Below are 18463 nucleotides of genomic sequence, written 5' to 3' on the forward strand. Positions count from 1 at the left end.
GTTTTAAAACAGCTGTAAATCTAATTTAATGATTTACCGAAAAGTTTTAAATTTCAAAGAAACTTAAATATATATATATATATATTTTTGAAAAGGTGTGTACGCATTTTATACAAAGAAAAATGTTTATTTGACATTAGAGGGGGAGGGGGCGTCAATTTTTTTTTATTCAACGGACTTCCATTAAATTTTTAGCATGGGCATCGCTGTGCGAGTACCGCTAATATTAAGATAAAACAAATTCAAATGAAATTAAAAAATATTTTTTAAAAACCCGTATGCACAATTTTAAATATGTAAGAAAATTTAAGCTGTAAAAGACTTGTTTAAGATCCACCGAACGTAAAACGGATACAGATCTTTATTTTCCCTCGGATATCCACGGATACGGATATATGGCACATCAGTGGTGTGAACACTCTCGTAAGAATTTGCACAAATTTTGGTTTGCATGTGATTCTCAATGAAAAAAGTATTTGATAAGTTTTTAGAGCCAATTGCTCCCTTAGGTTGATTCAACCTGACGTTTTGCACCTGAAGTTCAAAATTTCCGTTTACATTTAATTTTAAGAGGGGAAAGTGGATGATATCGCCATATTTAAGCTACGAAATCGAACTAGATTTGTTAGTTGAGTATGAGAATTTTTCTCAGCACAATTACTCTTTCATTGCAGATCTTAACAGTGGTTGTGACAGAGGGGAAAAAAAAAAAATCAAATGTTACGACAAAGATTGAACTTGAATATGGAGTACTTTTATGGCGGAGGTTTGTTTCTGACAACGGAAGAGCAACTTCTTATGCAGTTATCCTTACCTCAATTACAGAATGAAAACAAGTTGGAATCGGTTGCCTTCCTGGGAAAGATATTTGGGAAAAATTCTGATTATTATATTGCTCAAGGACGAGGGAATGATTTCATACGTAACAAGCATTCGTTCTACAGGTAACAATTGAAACGAAAATATTGTACGAGATAGTTATTAAATTAACTAACAATGAAATTTATTCGTGAAACATGGTAAAGCACGTTCAAAATAACATTCTGTGATTGCTGGAATTCGTCGAAAAATCAAATAAGAGGTTAGCAAAAAGTTAATGGAAATTTCCGAGATTTTTAAAAAGTATTTGTAAAAGGATAAAAGTGGCCACTATTGTTTCTAGAAAGTCCTTATAATGCATAGGAAATAAACGTGTCAATCGCGTTTTTTATGATTTGGTTAAATTGCTGCTTTTTTGTGATCAATTTGTCATCATTTATTTTTAAAATGATCCATAAAAATGAAAAAAAGGTTGATTTTGGATTTTAAAATGTTGTTAGTACTTAACCAATGGGATTCTTTTCTTAAAGCGATTAAAATTAGCTCGATGATTTTACTTTCCTGCGCTGACTGTAGCTTAGTGATTGGTTAATTGCGAGTCACATGATCCATTGCAATTGCGTGACGAATTCATGAAAGCTAAATATTAAGGAGGAGCATAAACTGCGTCTCTGGTAATAAATATCGTTTGCATTTTTCACAAGTTTAAACACTGGAAGTATTTTCATTTTTTTTTCTTTTTGGAATTTCGATCGATTTGGATATTCTTGTTTCATTTTTGAGATATTATTTCCCTTTTAACGCTGAGGTGCGTTAACTGTGAATGATTATTCTTTAAATTATATAAATGAGAATTGTTTTTTTTTTGTAAATATTACAATTTCTTAACTATACCATTTGTTGAATATTGCAATTTCTTTGTGAATAGATTTTTTTTTTGGGATGACTGCTTCATGTAAATTATATAATGGTTGTAACTTTTTAAATACTACTATTTATCCATGTTCTTTCCCAATGTTATTTCTCTGTAATACAAACAGAAAATCTGAGAAGATAGACTGAAATTTATGCAAGATTAAAACTTTTAAAAACACGGAGTAGTCAACCATCTCATCCGAAACAGCCCTGTTGTAAAAATTTCCCCGCCAAAAAAACCTTTAGCTCTTCCCTACAGAAAAGCCTTCATCCTAAACCCAAAAGCCTTAAAAGTTAAGGTATCTAGCCTTAAAAAGTTAAGGTATCTAGTTTTCTCGCCAAGTATCTGCCGAACTACCATCCTCCCTATTTTCCTATTTTATCACAACTATTTTCGCTAGAATCTGCCCCCATCACGAACTCCTGCCAGTAAGGATAGATCCTTTTAATTATTTTCAATCCTGTTTAACTGGTAGCTTTTTGCTCTCGAAGGAACTACCTGAGTTAACAAAGTTTCCCGTCAAACAGCATTGAAAACAATTTAAAGGAGCTATCCTCACTGGTAAGGAGTTCGTGATGTGGGCAGGTTCTAGCGAAAATAAGTGTGATGAAAGAGGAAAACAGGGAGGATGGTAGCTTCGCAGATACTTGGCGGGAAAACTAGATATAACTTTTTAAGGCTGTGGATTTTTTGATTTAGGATGAAAGCCTTCTTTTTGTAGGGAAGAGTTAAAGGTTTTCTTGGCGGGGAAATTTTTACAACAGGGTTGTTTCTGATGATATATCACATCTTTTTGCATAGATATTATTACTTTGTCTGTATTTTTAGAATTGAGAATTTCAAGTCATAAATTTTCAATTGAAATAACGTATTTTGTGTTTTTAAGGAAAATAATAATAAGCTTACGTCATGATATCTTCTGACCAGTAAGATTCTATAATCGTTTGGCGAGAATTGGTTCGTTTAAATTTTATTGCAATATTTGTATCCTCTCTGTAGCAAAGAAAACTGCTTGGATAATAAAATACTATATTTTAAATTATTTTGTTTTCGAGTGTTTTACAACTTGGCAATACATTTTATTACAGTTTCTTTATTTGACAGTTATTTTCATGAAGTTCTTTTTTTAAATGTTTTATACAGCTTGCAGACTATTTTAATCCAGCTTTTTCACTTTAATTAATGACTTCTTTTCTTAAATGACGGATTATTTTACATTTATGGGCTAATTTCAATTGTTTGGTGATTGATCTTTCTTTTTAATGCAGTTCTCAGTCTTGTTGAACGTCTTTGTTTTTTTTTCCTTAGAGCAAGACAAAATAACGTATGGTATCACTAAACAAGTAATGGCGGCAATGAATAAAATAAAAATACACTCCTGTTTGTGAAAATTGCAACACCATGAAGGAAGCATCATAGTTGAATGAAATTTAATACACAGTTGAGTGGTAATGGTACAAATAAATGATTACATTTTTCAACCAAACAAGCAATAAAAAGAGATAGAAATTAGTATTTTGTGTGGCCACCACGCGGCGCAATAAGAGCTGCTACACGACTCGGCATGTTTGTATTCGCAACCAAAGGTCGTCTGTCGAAGCTAAGGTCCCTAGAGCGGAGGAGCCGACGCATCCGCCATTTTGGAGCAAACTTGATCCAATGCTTCGTAGCGATAGCATTGCTGTTGATGTTTACAATTCTTTAACATGTGTTAAATTGAGCCAAATGGGTGGTTGTTCGGCTGTTAATTGTGTAAACAGCTCCAAAAAAGGATTTTAGCTCTTCAGATTTCCAGCAGATGCAGAAAGAAAAAAGAATTGGATAAATAATAGCCCGCAAAGTGACTGGCAGCCTGGAAACGACGCCAACTGTTTCCAAAATTTCGCCAATGTTCACCTTCGCTCTCCGACTCTCTCGTTCCCTATTGGGCGAATAATTGCCAATAAAGGTAGCTTTCAATGTTGTACGCTTGCTCCAAAATGGCAGATGCGTCTGCCTGCTCCAGTTATAGGGGCTCTAGTCGAAGCAACAGGGCGAGGATCACGAGCGAGACGCCGCCCAACGAAATCCCACACATGTTCAATCGGTGACATATCCGGGGAATATGCAGGTCAAGAAAGAAGCTGTACCTGCTGCGAATCAAAGTAGAATTTGACAGACCTGGCGACATGTAGACAGTTATTATCCTGCTGGAATACAGCTCCTGGCAATGCTTGCAAGAAAGGAATAGCTTGGGGCTGTAAAACTTCGTTTATGTATCGGGTTCTGGTCAAATTGTCCACAATTCGTAGCAATTGTGATCGTCCATGATATGCTATGGCACCCCAGACCATAACTTTGGGTGTTCGTCCACAGTGGCTTTCGATAATGCACTCCGGAATGTGTCGTTCACCGGCATAGCTCCTGACACGAATTCAGGAATCATGATGCCACAAATTGAAGCGGGATTCGTCAGAAAAGACGACCTGCTACCAATCAGCACGCCAGCTCCTATGCACATTGGCCCATTGTAGCCGCAGGCGGCGATGGTTTTGCGTGAGAGGAATCCTTTACCACGAAGCGGACCAAATAGATAGAAATAATATTTTCAAAACAACCTTAATTTAAAATAATACATCTATTACTTTAGATCGTAATTCATCATGATTACTATCACAACCTAAGTTTATGTTCGATGAAATGTGATAAATCCAAATTTTTCTTTATTAAATTTAATTACAGCTATAAAAATGATATAGATTAGTTTTCTTCAACTGTTCGCGAACCACATGAAAATTGCTCCCGAATAACAGGTTGAGAATCGCTCCAATCGACGGTTGATAAGAAAAAAACTATGCCTTGCGAAACATTTACTAACTTAAGTTGTTTAACTACAACTCATTTAAGATAACTTTTGTAACGACGTAGAGATATCGCACAAATAAGAAAATTGATTGCAGACGCGTGTTTCGGGGTTCCAAGGAGCCCATTTTTCAATGCAAATAAATGCGGGCTTTGGGATGTAACCTTATCTGAGAAGAGGATGACTTTACATCCAAAAGCTCATACTTCTATGTTTAGTCGTCCGAGAAAAGGACGACTTTACATCCGAGAGCTCACTCTTCAATGTAAAGTTATCCGAGAAAAGGACGACTTTACATCCAAAAGATCATACTTCTATGTTTAGTCGTCCGAGAAAAGGACGACTTTACATCCGAGAGCTCACACTTCAATGTAAAGTCATTCGAGAAAGGACGACTTTACATTCGAGAGCTCACACTTCTATGTAGTTATCCGAGACAAGTACGACTTTACATCTGAAAGCTCGCATTAACGTCGTTGATCTGGGTCTACGTAAGGATGTTTAGTTATTCCTTTTCTCGGATGACTTTACATCCCAAAGCTCACACTTATTTCAATTGAAAAAGGGATTTCTTGAAACCGCGTCGGCGTAGCACGTGTCTGCTATAAATTTTCTTATTTGTGCTTTACCCCTACGTTGTTTACCATCTTATTCTCGGCAAATAGAGAAGAATTTCAGCAAAAAAAGTGTAATGTTTGAATTTTTTAAAGCCTTGATGGTGAAACTTGGAATTTACTGTTTTCTGCCTCTAAGGAAGATCTCCGGAAATTTCATATGGTGCGCACAAGATTCCAGGGGGATCCCACTTACGTGCATCGCTTCAGAGAGCGAACACAAGAAGGAAAAAAGGTAAATACTGTGAAACTCCAATTATCCGAAAACCGACTATCCGAATTAATGATTATGCAAATCGTTTTTAGATTTTCAGGAAAAAAAAAAAAAGAGACGGAAACGTACTGCGATTTGCTAATTATTGATTTTATCTGCGCGTGCTTTTGTCCTTCCCTTTGCGAAGTTAGTTTAGGCGCAGCGCGAATGTTATTGGGATGATGAGTCATCGTCGTGGCTTCTAATGTAATATATCTCGTTGCAGTAATATAGTAGGTCTCTGGTTAGTTGAGCTATAACCTTGATAATGCTTATTTCTTTTTTGGGTAATAGGGATGGCGCTGAGTTCAGTTGGGTTCCTTTTGTAGTAGTTCTACTATTCCCTATCAAATCTATTTCAGTAACACGTTCCTTTTTTACTGAACTCCCCAAAAAGAGGTAAACATTGTCAAGGTCGAACATCAACTTACCAGAGCCTCACTATACGTAGGTATCAAAAATCTTTTATTACTTCAGCAATACAGTATAAACAGGGAGGAGAAACCAAATAAAGTTTACACTCAGTGTCGTCAAAAGTCAGAGTCGGGCCCTGCTCTTAGGGCTAAAATACCATTACGATAAAAGGCAAGGATAAAAGTTTAAAAGTTTGTTGGTGTTAATGAATAACAGTTTGATTGTAGGGACCAGTTTAAGGTGTCATATTGGTGATAACTTGGTTAACTTGTGACATTTTAAAACCAAGTACGTCAGTCAGTTACCATGCTTTTAACATTTTTTTTTAAAAATAGTCCAAAATGTTTTTTGAAAATTAAACTTTACCATTAAACTCAGCCTAAAAAATACAATATTCCGCGAGAAAAGATTGTTTTTACAATGTATATTTTGTGTTGAATATTACAAAAAAATTTTGAAAAAAAATAGAACCGACTTCAAAATTGCTCTAAAAAGTGAAAAATAATTTTATTCTTTAAACACCATCGATAATACTTTTAAACATAATTTTTGAAGTTGGCGCAAAAATGATCGACAAAATCATTCACAGCCATAACTCAACTACAAGTATAAATTTAACCACGTCTAGTTTCTTCACTACCACATGCATTACGCATTGATGACAGCATATTTGAGTAACGATATAAATATTCCGTTCCTAAGTTTGGATGATTTTTTGATAAAAATATGAACAAAGCATGGTTAATATGGATTTTACTTTTTGTTTTTGCGCCAACTTCAAAAATTATGTTTAAAAGTATTATCGATGGTGTTTAAAGAATAAAATTATTTTTCACTTTTTAGAGCAATTTTGAAGTCGGTTCTATTTTTTTTTTCAAAATTTTTTTATTTTATTCTTTTTAGTGTAAATGTAGATATTTCAGTAAAAGTAAGAAGTTACCTAGTAAGAAGTGCGGCTCTTTATCACTGTATTGCTTTAGAAAAGCCTTTATTCAAAATCATCATTACAATTACTATTAATTTTACAGTTATATGGCACCAAACTTTTATAACAATGAGTTTCATATTATCGCGTAGATGAAGATAGCGAAGACAATGTGAAAGCCAAATGGAGCGAATACTCGTTAGTCTCAACTCGAGATCTTTATTCAGAACCACGAATAAACGTTACATCTCCTTATATACAACTTGAAAAAGTGCTGGAACTTTCCAGACTTGAAAAGATACAGAAATTAATAGAACATTCGAGAAAATACGGGAAACAGTAGAAACGAAATTTTAGTAAAATTCACTTTGTCCTAGTCGGGATTTGAACCCGGGTCGCTCGTGTGGGAAACGAGAATTCTACCACTGAGCCACCGTTATCCACGGATGAAAAGTGCGAACTTCGCTACAATATCATTTTAATCATTTAATAGGGAAATTTACTGTTTTTTGCCCATAACTTTTTTTCTAAAGAACAAATATGGTCAAACAAAGTAATGGGACCTAAGTTGAGCCATCCTCTATCCATTAAAAAAAGAATCATCAAAATCGGTTTACTAGGTGGGACGCTATGAGTGGACAAACAAAAAAAAACATACATACGGTATGAACTGATAACCGCCTCCTTTTTGAAGTCGGTTAAAAATACGCATTGCTTTGATTCAAAAATGTCAGTCAGTTACCCGTGGAATTGCTCATGTATCATGTTTAATTTTCATAGTATTATAATTGCAATTTAAAAAACTACTGCGCACTGCATTTTTCCCCCTAATTGTTCAAAATTTTTCATGACATTAAATAAATGTTAGGTTTAACTTTCATGATGGAAGCTCAATTAAAACTTTCGCATGTGCAGGGAGTAGGAAAACAAAAAGACTGCAATATTTTGGAATTAGGATAACTTAAATCTGATGTGTGCAAATTTTTATTATCTCTGGTAATTAGAAAGCAATTACCTTGACTCTAGAATATCGCTAATATCTAGCCATATTTCCGTAACGCGCTTATCGGCATTTTGCATCTCTGTTTATTACATGTTTTCCATTGGTTAAGCCAAATAAATGCTGAAGTCACTTCACTTCTCTGTTTAGTCGACTATTAAAGAAGAAAATAGATTGAGTGCTATGGTGAAATTGATGGATTTCGAGACGGCTATTGGACCCAAGAACGTTCTAATCATTAATGCCCAAGGGATCGTTAAGAGGAATACTTATTTTAAAGGTAATTTGTTTCCGCGCTGAAGTAGATATCTTTCGGTTACGATATGTGTATCTTATTTATTTATTTTCTTTAATCGTTGTGGCAATGCACTAAGGCACACTCACTGAACTGAAGAATTTTACAGTGGAAGAATCGGTGATTATAAAGGTTGAAAAAAGTGACATAAAGAGACAATCCATTTTCGTTCTGAATAAAGTTTTGCAAACATCCGGTTTATAGACAGAAACGATCTCATGTATTACTTTTCAGACATGCCAGTTTGCTGAATTCGAAGATGGGACATATTGAAATGAAAGAAACATGTGCTTAAAAATCCCCTCGCTATTTTTCTTTTTGCCTGCTACACTTATACAAGTGGAATAGCCTTAGCTGTTAGCTTGCTAATTTTCCCCGACAAATGTGCTCTTAATTTCATTGTTCGGCCACCAATGAGATGGTTAGGTGCATATCCGGATTATATGCGGAAACGGACGCGTCTATTAGTTGCAGGGACATCAGTTTGTGGTCAAATCTGTACTTAAAATCTCTAAATTGGTAAGGAAATCAATTTATAAATTTCAAATGATTATTTTGTTAGAAATTAACTTAGAACAAGAATTTGAAGCAGATGCAGTAAAAGGAACGAAACACGCATGGCAAAATCCCCTCGTTATTTTTTCGTTTCCTCTGTGGACTCATTCAAATAGAATCGTCTGATTCTTATTCGGACTTATTCGTGGAGAAGGAAAATCGTAGCCAACGATTTTAATGGGGGGGGGGGGGGGGATGTTTCAAGTTCTATTTTCAGGAAAAAAATTGACAAATTACAATGGTTAGGTGCTTAAATTTTTTTTTAAACGTTTAGTGGGATATTCTTTTAACCGATATTTTAACAAGTGGACTTGACTGTGCTTTATAGTGCAAGGAACAAATCCAGAGTTTCTGGGCGAGAGAAATTTTTACAGATGGGAAAAAGAAATGCCAATGCTCAATGGTGAATCAATTTGTAGTAAGAAGGCGGGATAGTTAAATTGTTTAGAGCCAATGATGTGCGTTGAAAGTCTTTTACAGAGAGAATTTGCAACTGGCTGAGTGAATCGACATGGTTTTATCTAGAACAATATGGAGTTCCGAGTTATTTTTTAACCATTCTGTCCAATTCCGTGATCATGTAGCTGAATGATTCGAGATAATTGCGCCTATGATCTGATTAAACGCATTTACTTGCGTCGCTAAAATAAAATCTTTTCGTTTTTCTGTTTGCTCAACTGTAGGGCTATCAAAAGATGATTCCTTGAACTTGAATTCTTACTTACATTATCGCCTGCCGGATTCGGATGTGAGTTTCGCACCTACAGCCTTGCTCTGCCCTGTAGGGGGCGATGTTGCGATGGATTTCTTAGAACCTATTAGTATGGATTATCCCCCAGGTGAGAAACATGCTTTCATTGCACCTTTTTATTGTTCAATATGTCAAACAAGCAATTAAATTTTCTTAATAAATGCAAAATTCTGTGTAAAATTCATGTCAAGGAAATTTCTATCCAAGTTCTATCCATATCAAGAACTAACACTTGCCGTTGATCTCTAAAGAGCTTTAAGAGATTCGTCCAAAGCGAAATGGTCGCGTTTCTCGTTGTTTCGCACGGTCGTATCGGAAATGAGATCGGAGAATCGAATCCCATCAGAGGTAGCTTAACGAAGCTTTTTGCTGGTATGATAAACTCCATTCTCAGGATTTAATCCTTGCGTAGAGCTTGAAAAATTGAGAATCCATGATTTTAAGAATGGGTTTGGTAATGGGTCATTCCGACGAAAATGATACATTTCATGTCCGGCACTTTTGGATTTTTTACAGAAAATTTGATAGTTAATATAAATTAATCATATTTTTTTCTTTATTCTTCATGCAATTTTGTATCATGAGGTATTTTTTGTTTTTAATATTTTATTTAGGAATTAAAAAAAAATTATGTTAGCCAAAAAGGCAAAATCTTGATGTTCCAGCTTCAAAACAGTGACAGTTAAAAAGTGATTTAAGTAATTGCTTAGATGCAATAACAAAAAAATTTCCAATTATACTGCAACACCTTTATTTTAACAATTTAAACAATAAATTTTTTCTAGAAAAATATTTTTTTAATGAAAATGCAGGGAATTTACAATTGTCCCTACAGTTTACAAATTTTGAAATGTCCACTCTGCTACAGTCATTAAAGAATAAAAAAATATTTTTACAAAAAAACTAGCAATATTTTTGAGATGACCAAATGGTAAAAACTCCATGTTTTAACACTAGTGGATTCAACCGTCAACAAGCAAGGTAAGATTTATTCTTTGTCTCTGATAGTAAATTTGAGTAACAAAATGTCCACTATGTTACATTAATTTTACTAATTAAAATAAAAAAAAAATCTAAATTACATATAAAGTAGTAACTTTAGAGTTACTCTTTGCTTTTGTATTGCTATTTTAACTGTTACTTTATGTTTAGGTTTAGAAAAAAAAAAACTACTTATTTGTCCACTCTGTTACACTTCTTGTGTAACATAGTGGAGAATATTTATGGAAATAGTAAACAAGTTCCATATGCTATTGATGTTTTTCAAAAAGCTTAGCTTAACAAATTTATAGAATGAATTAAACACAAAAATTTAAAAAATGAAACATTGTCTATCTATTTTCTCTGCTTAAACATAGAAATTACTTCTATCTTCAATAATAGTATCCACTCTGTTGCAGGAATATTTAAACTGATTTGATTGTAATTTTCTTTTTAAATATTTAATTTAAAGGTTAATTTGCATAGAATTACACTATTACTAACTAGAATAATCCAACTTCAATTTTTTTTTTTAAGTTTGTTTCATGTAATAATCTAACTTTTGCAAATGATTTTTTAAAGTTTTGTATTTTTGAGTAAGATAATTAGCAATAAAATTTAAATGTGCCTTTTACAATGACATTTTAAGCATTTGTATGAAAGATATGTTCCATTTGTTTATATTGAACAAAAAAAATTCAAAAAATAATTGAAAATCTTGAATTTGTTGTTGTTTTTAAATGTGTAACAGAGTGGACAAAATCTTTCATTTCTGATAAAAGAACTAAAAAAATTGGATATTAATACCAAATTGTGCTAATTAATTTTTATAGTTCAGATAAATTAAACTCTTTTGCCATTATTTGACATTAATTTTTATTGAATTAGACGACTTTGGAAAAAAAAAAGTTTGGAAAACTGAAATGTACCATGTTCACCGGAATGACCCTAATATATTCTTGGCGATGAACCTGTCACGAAATTCTTGATCTTCGATGGTAGAAAAGTTGGAACTATTTTTGCAGCAGTTTTTCAATTTTGCTTGTTTTTAAAGGCACATGATTTAGCATGAAATAAGTATGTGTACTTAACACATTAAAACACAGCTCCCCCCTGAAAAAATAATAAAATAAATAGAAGCATAACGCACTCCGGCAAGGAAAGTGACGTAACCCAAAATTTGGAAAAAATGTACTAGCTTTAAAATCTAATTTTATTGCTCTTTCTTGCCACAAAACTCGCACAAAGTTGGTTTACATTACTGGTGCGTGGTGGCGTAAAAACAATATATTTCTAATTTACACATCATTAAAATTTCGTAACTTAGGAGCATTTTTTTTCGAACTTTAAGTATGCATTATTAATTTAGATAACAAAAACTTATCAGTTAACAGCCCATTATAAATTGCGCGTACTGTAATATTTGCGACTAAATCGCTTTAAACTACTATTGAGTAAAACCTAGATTTTCTCCGTTACTGTTTTTTGAATTGGGTCACTTTCCATGCGGGGGTGCGATACGATTGGATTAAATGTAGAAAAATACCTATTTTCAAAAAAAAAAAAAAAAAAAAAAATATATATATATATATATATATATCTATATATATATATATATATATATATATATATATATATATATATATATATATATATATATATATATATATATAGAATTCATACAATTATCAAAATATTAAAGCCTCAAAAAGAATTCTATTGTACGTGAGTGGTATCTTAACTAGCGAACATTTAACTTTCCGGTTCAAGATTCAAAAAGTTTTTTCAATATGATTTTACATTTAGTTGGCTTAAAACTAAAAAAGGTCGAAAGTAAACAATTCAAAATAAACAAAAATAATTGTATTCCTTTTTTTTACAGCGTCAATCATAGTACAGGCAGTATTTTATTCCATTTCATAGGTTGTTGGGTAATGCATAATGATTCTCTAGAAGAAGTTGTGACTCTTCGGAATTTATGGTGGCCGGGGTTTATGTTTTACTACAGACCAGAAACCAGCGATTATAATTCCATTTATATGGGATATGGAGATCGCAATGATGATTTACCTTTCATGCTTTGATTGCTCCAGGATTGTTTGTCTGTTCATTTTAAGTCTGGAAATGTAAAATGGTTTTGATTCCTGAAACCAAATTTGTGCCTTTTTTGTTTGAATTAACACACTTGTCGGTTTTCGAAAACGATGATATTTCGCGCTCTACTGAGTTCCAACACTAGCTGATAGATGTGGTAGTGTTTTCATTGAGTAAAGAAACTGCCATATCTTTTCGCTGGTTTTGGAGCTTAGTAATATGTAGCTCGAAATATCAAAACTGGCGAAGATGTCCAGCTTTGCAAAATTGTCCCTGTCGACGGTTTTTTGTATGAAGTCTAAATTTTAAAATTCAGCTGAAAATCTCTGTATTTTCAAATATAAGAGTGTTAGAAAATAAATTGAAAAATTCATAATATGACAAAATCTTAGTCTTATATTATGTGTCTTGAAATGGTTTTATATGACTGTATTGCAGAGGTTGTTCAAAAAAAAAAAAAAAAAAAAAAAAAAAAAAAAAAAAAAACACTGCGCGTTAGTAGCTATGGTCTTAAATTTGCTCTTAAAACAAAGGTGCTGATATTACAGGAATGGAGAAAAATATCCAATCATGGCTTTAAGATATGTCCGATTTTCGATTATGTTAAAAAATTTTCTTCCTGAATTTTTCTGAATTTCAAAAATGTTTTCGGCTACCTTTGGTGATGCAAAAGAAAGGGGTTAGGTTCGGGACATGGGTGGCAGCTTTTTAGTTCCTTCCCACTCAGTGGAAAAAAATTAAAAACGATATTTAAAGTTTTTCTTCTACACATAATTATTTTAGTTCATCAAAAATTAATATTCTCTTAACAATTCATTTATTTCGCTCAGCATAAGTGTGAAGTCTCAGAATCTTTTTCTTTTCTTCTATCATGATCTCTTAATTTTCCTCATTGTTTTTTACAGTGCCGGATCCAGTGGCGGATCCAGCCGATTGTTTTGGGAGGGGCCATCTGAAATTTTTGAACAAACTCCGAACTCCCCAGAAATTTTATTAAAATGAAGTTTTAAAAACTCAATTTTCGGGGTATCGGGACATTAGGTGAGGGGGCGCATTTAGGAATCTGCCTTGAAAATGTTTCAAAATTTTTATTGCAGAGTAATTTTTGAAAATTAGGAAACTAAAAACGCATTTTGTTTATTTTTGATGATGTACCGAGAAAGTTCAGGTTTCAGGTGCTGGCCCCAAAATACTTTTTGAAAAAATAGCTTAGAAACCAAAATATGCTGTCATTATATATTGAGAAGTAAGAAGAGGAGGGGGTGCTCTTCTAGCTCTTTAGCTGTCCATCCTAAAAATGCACCTTCAGGTAATGTTTGCTTACATTTAAGGAAGATTGAAGAGGCTTAGAATCCCTCTTTCAATTTCGAAAGCTTTAAGAAGAAAGCACTTTTAATTGACAATTTCTGGATGGTAAATCTTTTCCCTCTCTTGTCTAACATCTCCAAACAGAGCCTTAAAATGTGGTTTTAGGATTTTGTGCTTTCCAAATTAAGGCTTCAGCATCCTCCTTCTCCTGCTATCAACAAAAATTGCTTAAATTTGAGTTTTTTAGAGCCTAAATTCCGAAAAATTGCGGAGAAAACCCTTAATTTTTTTTAAAATTTCAGAAAAATTCGAAAGGAGAATACCCACCTACTTCTCTAGCTTCTCAACATTCGGGAGAAAAGGCTCTAAAGCATTACTCTTCACCTAAAGTTAGAACTAAAGATAGCCTGCGTCTTGAAGATTTCAGTTTCTAACATTTTGCGAAGCAAACCCGTAACCCCCCCCCCCCCCCCCCCCGATAACGTTTCCAGTGATAATCTAAAACCACGGTTTGAAACTTGGAGGTCAGAATTGCTTCTGGGGGAGTTCAGAACCTTATCCCTTTCTCTAATCTTCCCACATAGCTTGAAATTTTGTTTTCAGCTATACCATGGGTCGATCCCTCAAACCCTTTCCTCCCACCCCTTCCCAGGAAAGAACCCCTTTCCTCTATTGTTATGAAACAACCAAAACTTTCTTTCTTTCTTATTTATTTATTTATTTATTTATTTATTTTTTGAGGCTTGAATAGCTGAAAGTTTTAGGACCCTAACTCCCTTAAATTTCCTAAGATACCTTAAAATTGACTTCATTTTGAAAAAAAAAAAAAAAAAAAAAATCGGAGAAAATCCACTTCTCCGTTCTCCAAACTTTGCCTAAAATTGTAATTTTTAGGTCAGTTTTGAAACTTTTCTGATCCAACGGAGCTTTTTCTCCTTCCACTAAAAAAGATCAACTAAAATTGCGTTTTTAAGACTTCAATTGGGAGAAATTTCTGGAAAGCAATCTATCGAAAAAATAAGATTTTAAATTTACCTGAGCATTTAGAAAAGCTAAATATAAATAAAAAGAGAAAGGTAGAGAGAAATTTAAACGGGTTAAAGTACGGAAAGTTGTTTTTTTCTGGAATTTTTTCTCACGGCGTGGGGTCCGTATCATTTGCTATTTCTGCTCTATAGCCAATCCGGCCCTGATCGTCCGGCTGGAATTGTCTATGTTTGTCGGAACTCGGAATGCATAATGTATATAAATGGGAGGTTTTTATAGAATGTATATTATGTACTTGTTACATGTCAAATTAGTATCTAGACGTATCGGTGATCCGATATCACTCTGACTACGCCTTTTACCACGCCTCCACCATCTTGAACAATCCCTTGTTGACATGAAAGGTCCACGAATTCATAAGCGTCCACCTGCCCAATACAATTGGAAACGAGACTCGATAGACCAGAGTTTCCCAAACTGTGGTCCGCGGACCCCCGGGGGTCCACGATTCCTTGCCAGGGGATCCAGCTAAAATGATAAATATAATCGAGATTGAAGGACGAGTAACGGTCAAAAAAAAAAAAAAAAAAAAAAAAAAAAAACCACTTTTATATGAGGAATAAAAAAGTTCTTGCTTAAGTAAATGCAGGACGCAACAGGCCCCTCCCCTGGAACTCTCGGAAGTAAACACTTTACACATTATTTAAATTATGCAGAACAATGAATAAATAAATGTAAAGGAAAAATAGCGTAAAAATATATTCCGAAAAAAAAAAAAGAAAGAAATAGATTTAACCGTGTCATTTTTTTTCTCTGCGCACGCCAAAAGGGGGGGGGGGGGGATTTTTGTAATTTTTTCGGAGGGGGTCCGCGGAGGTCTGAAGTTTGGGAACCTCTGCGACAGACCACGCAACGTGTATCCAGTCGTCATTAGTCCGAGGGCTTTAGTCCAAGAAGCTTTGTGCCGCTGTGCTAACAGTGATACAAGAGTAGGTCTTAAGGCTCTGAAAGCCCAAATTTCTGATGGTTCGCTGAATAGTTGGAACGCTGGCGCTTATTGCTGCTCCAGCATTGACTTCTGCAGCAATTTGAGTCAAGTTTACACGTCTATCGTGCTTAATGGTTTTCGACAGTCATCTTTCCAGCCATCATGATGTTTGAGAGTCCATGTTTTACCAGATTACTTATATTCACGGTACACTGGAGAAATGGTGGTAATAGAAAGTCCGACTTCTATCGAAACCTCATAGATGCTATGACGCATCTCTCGCACTCCAGCTCAAAAACTACGTTCAAACGCATTTGAGTCACTGTAATCTGCCACTGTAACAGAAGTACCCCCGATCTAATAAGTTGACTAGGCACTTGTTGACTGATATACTGATCGCATCACATTAATCTGACTGCTTCTATACCTCTCTTATTTTCATGCGTATACCAGTTATTTTGACACTTCAGTGTAGTTATGTTTTTCCATATATTAGATGTCACTTAGCTAAGTAAAAGTTGAAAAAAAATCAATATTTTGCTGGATTTAAGGTTTTTAAAACTGGTGTAAGGTGCACAATATACATAAAGGTTGTCCCAAAGTTAACCCAAGATTTGAATTCACCGCCATTTATACCGTAAATTGTTGGTAGCCATGATAAAAGAAAAATTTGACCGCTGAGAGTTTAGGGTTAGTAAAAATGGAGTGTTATGCTACCATGCAGCCAGTGAAACAATTCGATTACTGAATAGGCATTTCCTGGTCGTGTACTCTCTCGCTTCGGCGATCAGAATTGCCACCCTAGATCGCGTGAATTAACATCGTTAGATTTCTTTTTATGGGGCTACTTGAAGTCAAATTTCTATGTCAACAAGCCCCACAACCACCCATGAATTACCGTATTGTGATATCGAGCGCCAATAACAGTAACTGCTTGACCAGCATCAACTTTCATTATTTTAAACATAATTGTTCAATAATGAAAATGCGTTATTGTATCTTATAACGCTCCATTTTTAATAACCCTAAACTCTCCTCAGCTGTCAGATTGTCCTTTTTTCAGTGTTGGCAACAATTTGCTGCAATAATGGCGGCACATTCAAATATTGCGTTAATTTTGGGATACCCTTTACTACTCATGAATTCAAGGTACACCATCAGTGATGTAAATGACTAAATTCGTCTCATTTTGGTCCTATTTACAATTTTTTTTTTCAATTTTCAGTGATTATGTATTGAAAGACTTCAAACTAAAAAAAAAAAAAAGCTTTTCATAGACTTCTATTGCATTGAAGAAATATTGTTTTAATTTTGTTGCCAGTAACTACAAACTTTAAAAGTAAAAATTAGTACTCCAACGTTCCTAATTGTCAAAAAAATAATAATGACCAATTTCAGGAATTATTTGCCGTTAACTTGTTGGGAAAGTTGTTGAAAAAAAAAACAGCAGTTTTTTTTTGCACATTTATTTTTGTATCTATGCGCAGTACACAAAGGGAAGACATCAAGAAAAGCTCTTTTTACACTGGATGCCAAGAGACAAGATAAGCTTCACAATACAGTACTTAGTACATACGTAGGATTTTAATATCACAAAGAAACATTATAGACATTTTTTTGCATATATACATAATATGATGTAAAATTGTGAAAACATTTAACATTTTTTGCCACATGAATAGGAACACTTACACATATGAAGCATAGCAGCAAATTATTCCTAATTTTGAAGGGTAAGAAAAAATATCCACCAATAAATCTTAAAATAAAGAGGTCAAAAAATAATCAAATGGTCAAAAATAGTATTATCTGCAATAAACCTAATTAAACTATAATCATAAACTATTTAACTTTTTTATTGCTCAGATTCTTATCACTTCTTAAGGACATTGCTCACTTAATGTTCTATACTTTATACGATTTTGAATGAATTTTGAATACTGTAGTTAAAAAGAAGTATTGGGTGATTTTTAAAGACTTCCTCCGTCCTAAACTGGCTGCTACATTTGAGTACTTTTTTTTTTTTTACTGATTATTGATACTGTGATGATTTCATGTTTTGATTGATGAATTTATTTTTCAAGAATTTCAGGGCAGTGTGCTATCAATTAGCAAATCTTACATACCTTGCATTACCTCCTTGAATGCGTACCAAATTAGATTCAAAATTCCAGGTTCCACACACCCTTTAGCCACGCCCCATTTTGTAAGAACTTTACCACCATTGTAGCAGAAAGATCAGTTTACATTTTAATGAATTATCTAAACTGCACCCTGAAATCTCCGAAAAAGGTTCACATATATAAAATGTAAATAATCAGTTTCAATATTTGGTACAAAAATATTCAAAGCAGTAATTATATGGAATAAACAATTTGACCCAATTGTAGAGGAGTATTTTCAATAAGTTACCTCCAATGTCTAATAATGTTTTTTTTTTTTTTTTTTTTTTTTTTTTTTGAGAGAGAGAGAGATATTGTTGCACGACCTTGTTACGTTAAATGAGTGAGATGATTTGTTTTTAGCTTAGTAAATAGTCATTCGAGTCTGTTAGTTTCAGAAACTTTATTACCTTTCGGGGAAAAGTTTTTGTGGCACACTCTTATTACATTACTGATTTTATTTTAATCCGTTTCTTTAGAATAGGCGCGTCAAGGGACATGCTTTCTACTTCGTCTCCATTGAAACGGTAAGAGAGATAATGACGCCACACACTGTTGT

General features: G+C 33.8%; 1 protein-coding gene across 1 annotated transcript; it reads left to right on the forward strand.

Annotated features, from left to right (window-relative positions):
- Positions 1–744: 744 nt before the first annotated feature.
- Positions 745–12449, forward strand: LOC129219955 (radial spoke head protein 9 homolog). The gene is made up of 5 exons (XM_054854272.1): positions 745–944; positions 5288–5426; positions 7934–8063; positions 9317–9472; positions 12289–12449. The coding sequence occupies exons 1-5, from the start codon at positions 745–747 to the stop codon at positions 12447–12449; spliced, it is 786 nt and encodes a 261-aa protein (XP_054710247.1).
- The last annotated feature ends 6014 nt before the right edge of the window (positions 12450–18463 follow it).

Source organism: Uloborus diversus, chromosome 4 (assembly GCF_026930045.1).
Source record: "Uloborus diversus isolate 005 chromosome 4, Udiv.v.3.1, whole genome shotgun sequence".
NCBI classification, from domain to species: Eukaryota; Metazoa; Arthropoda; class Arachnida; order Araneae; family Uloboridae; genus Uloborus; species Uloborus diversus.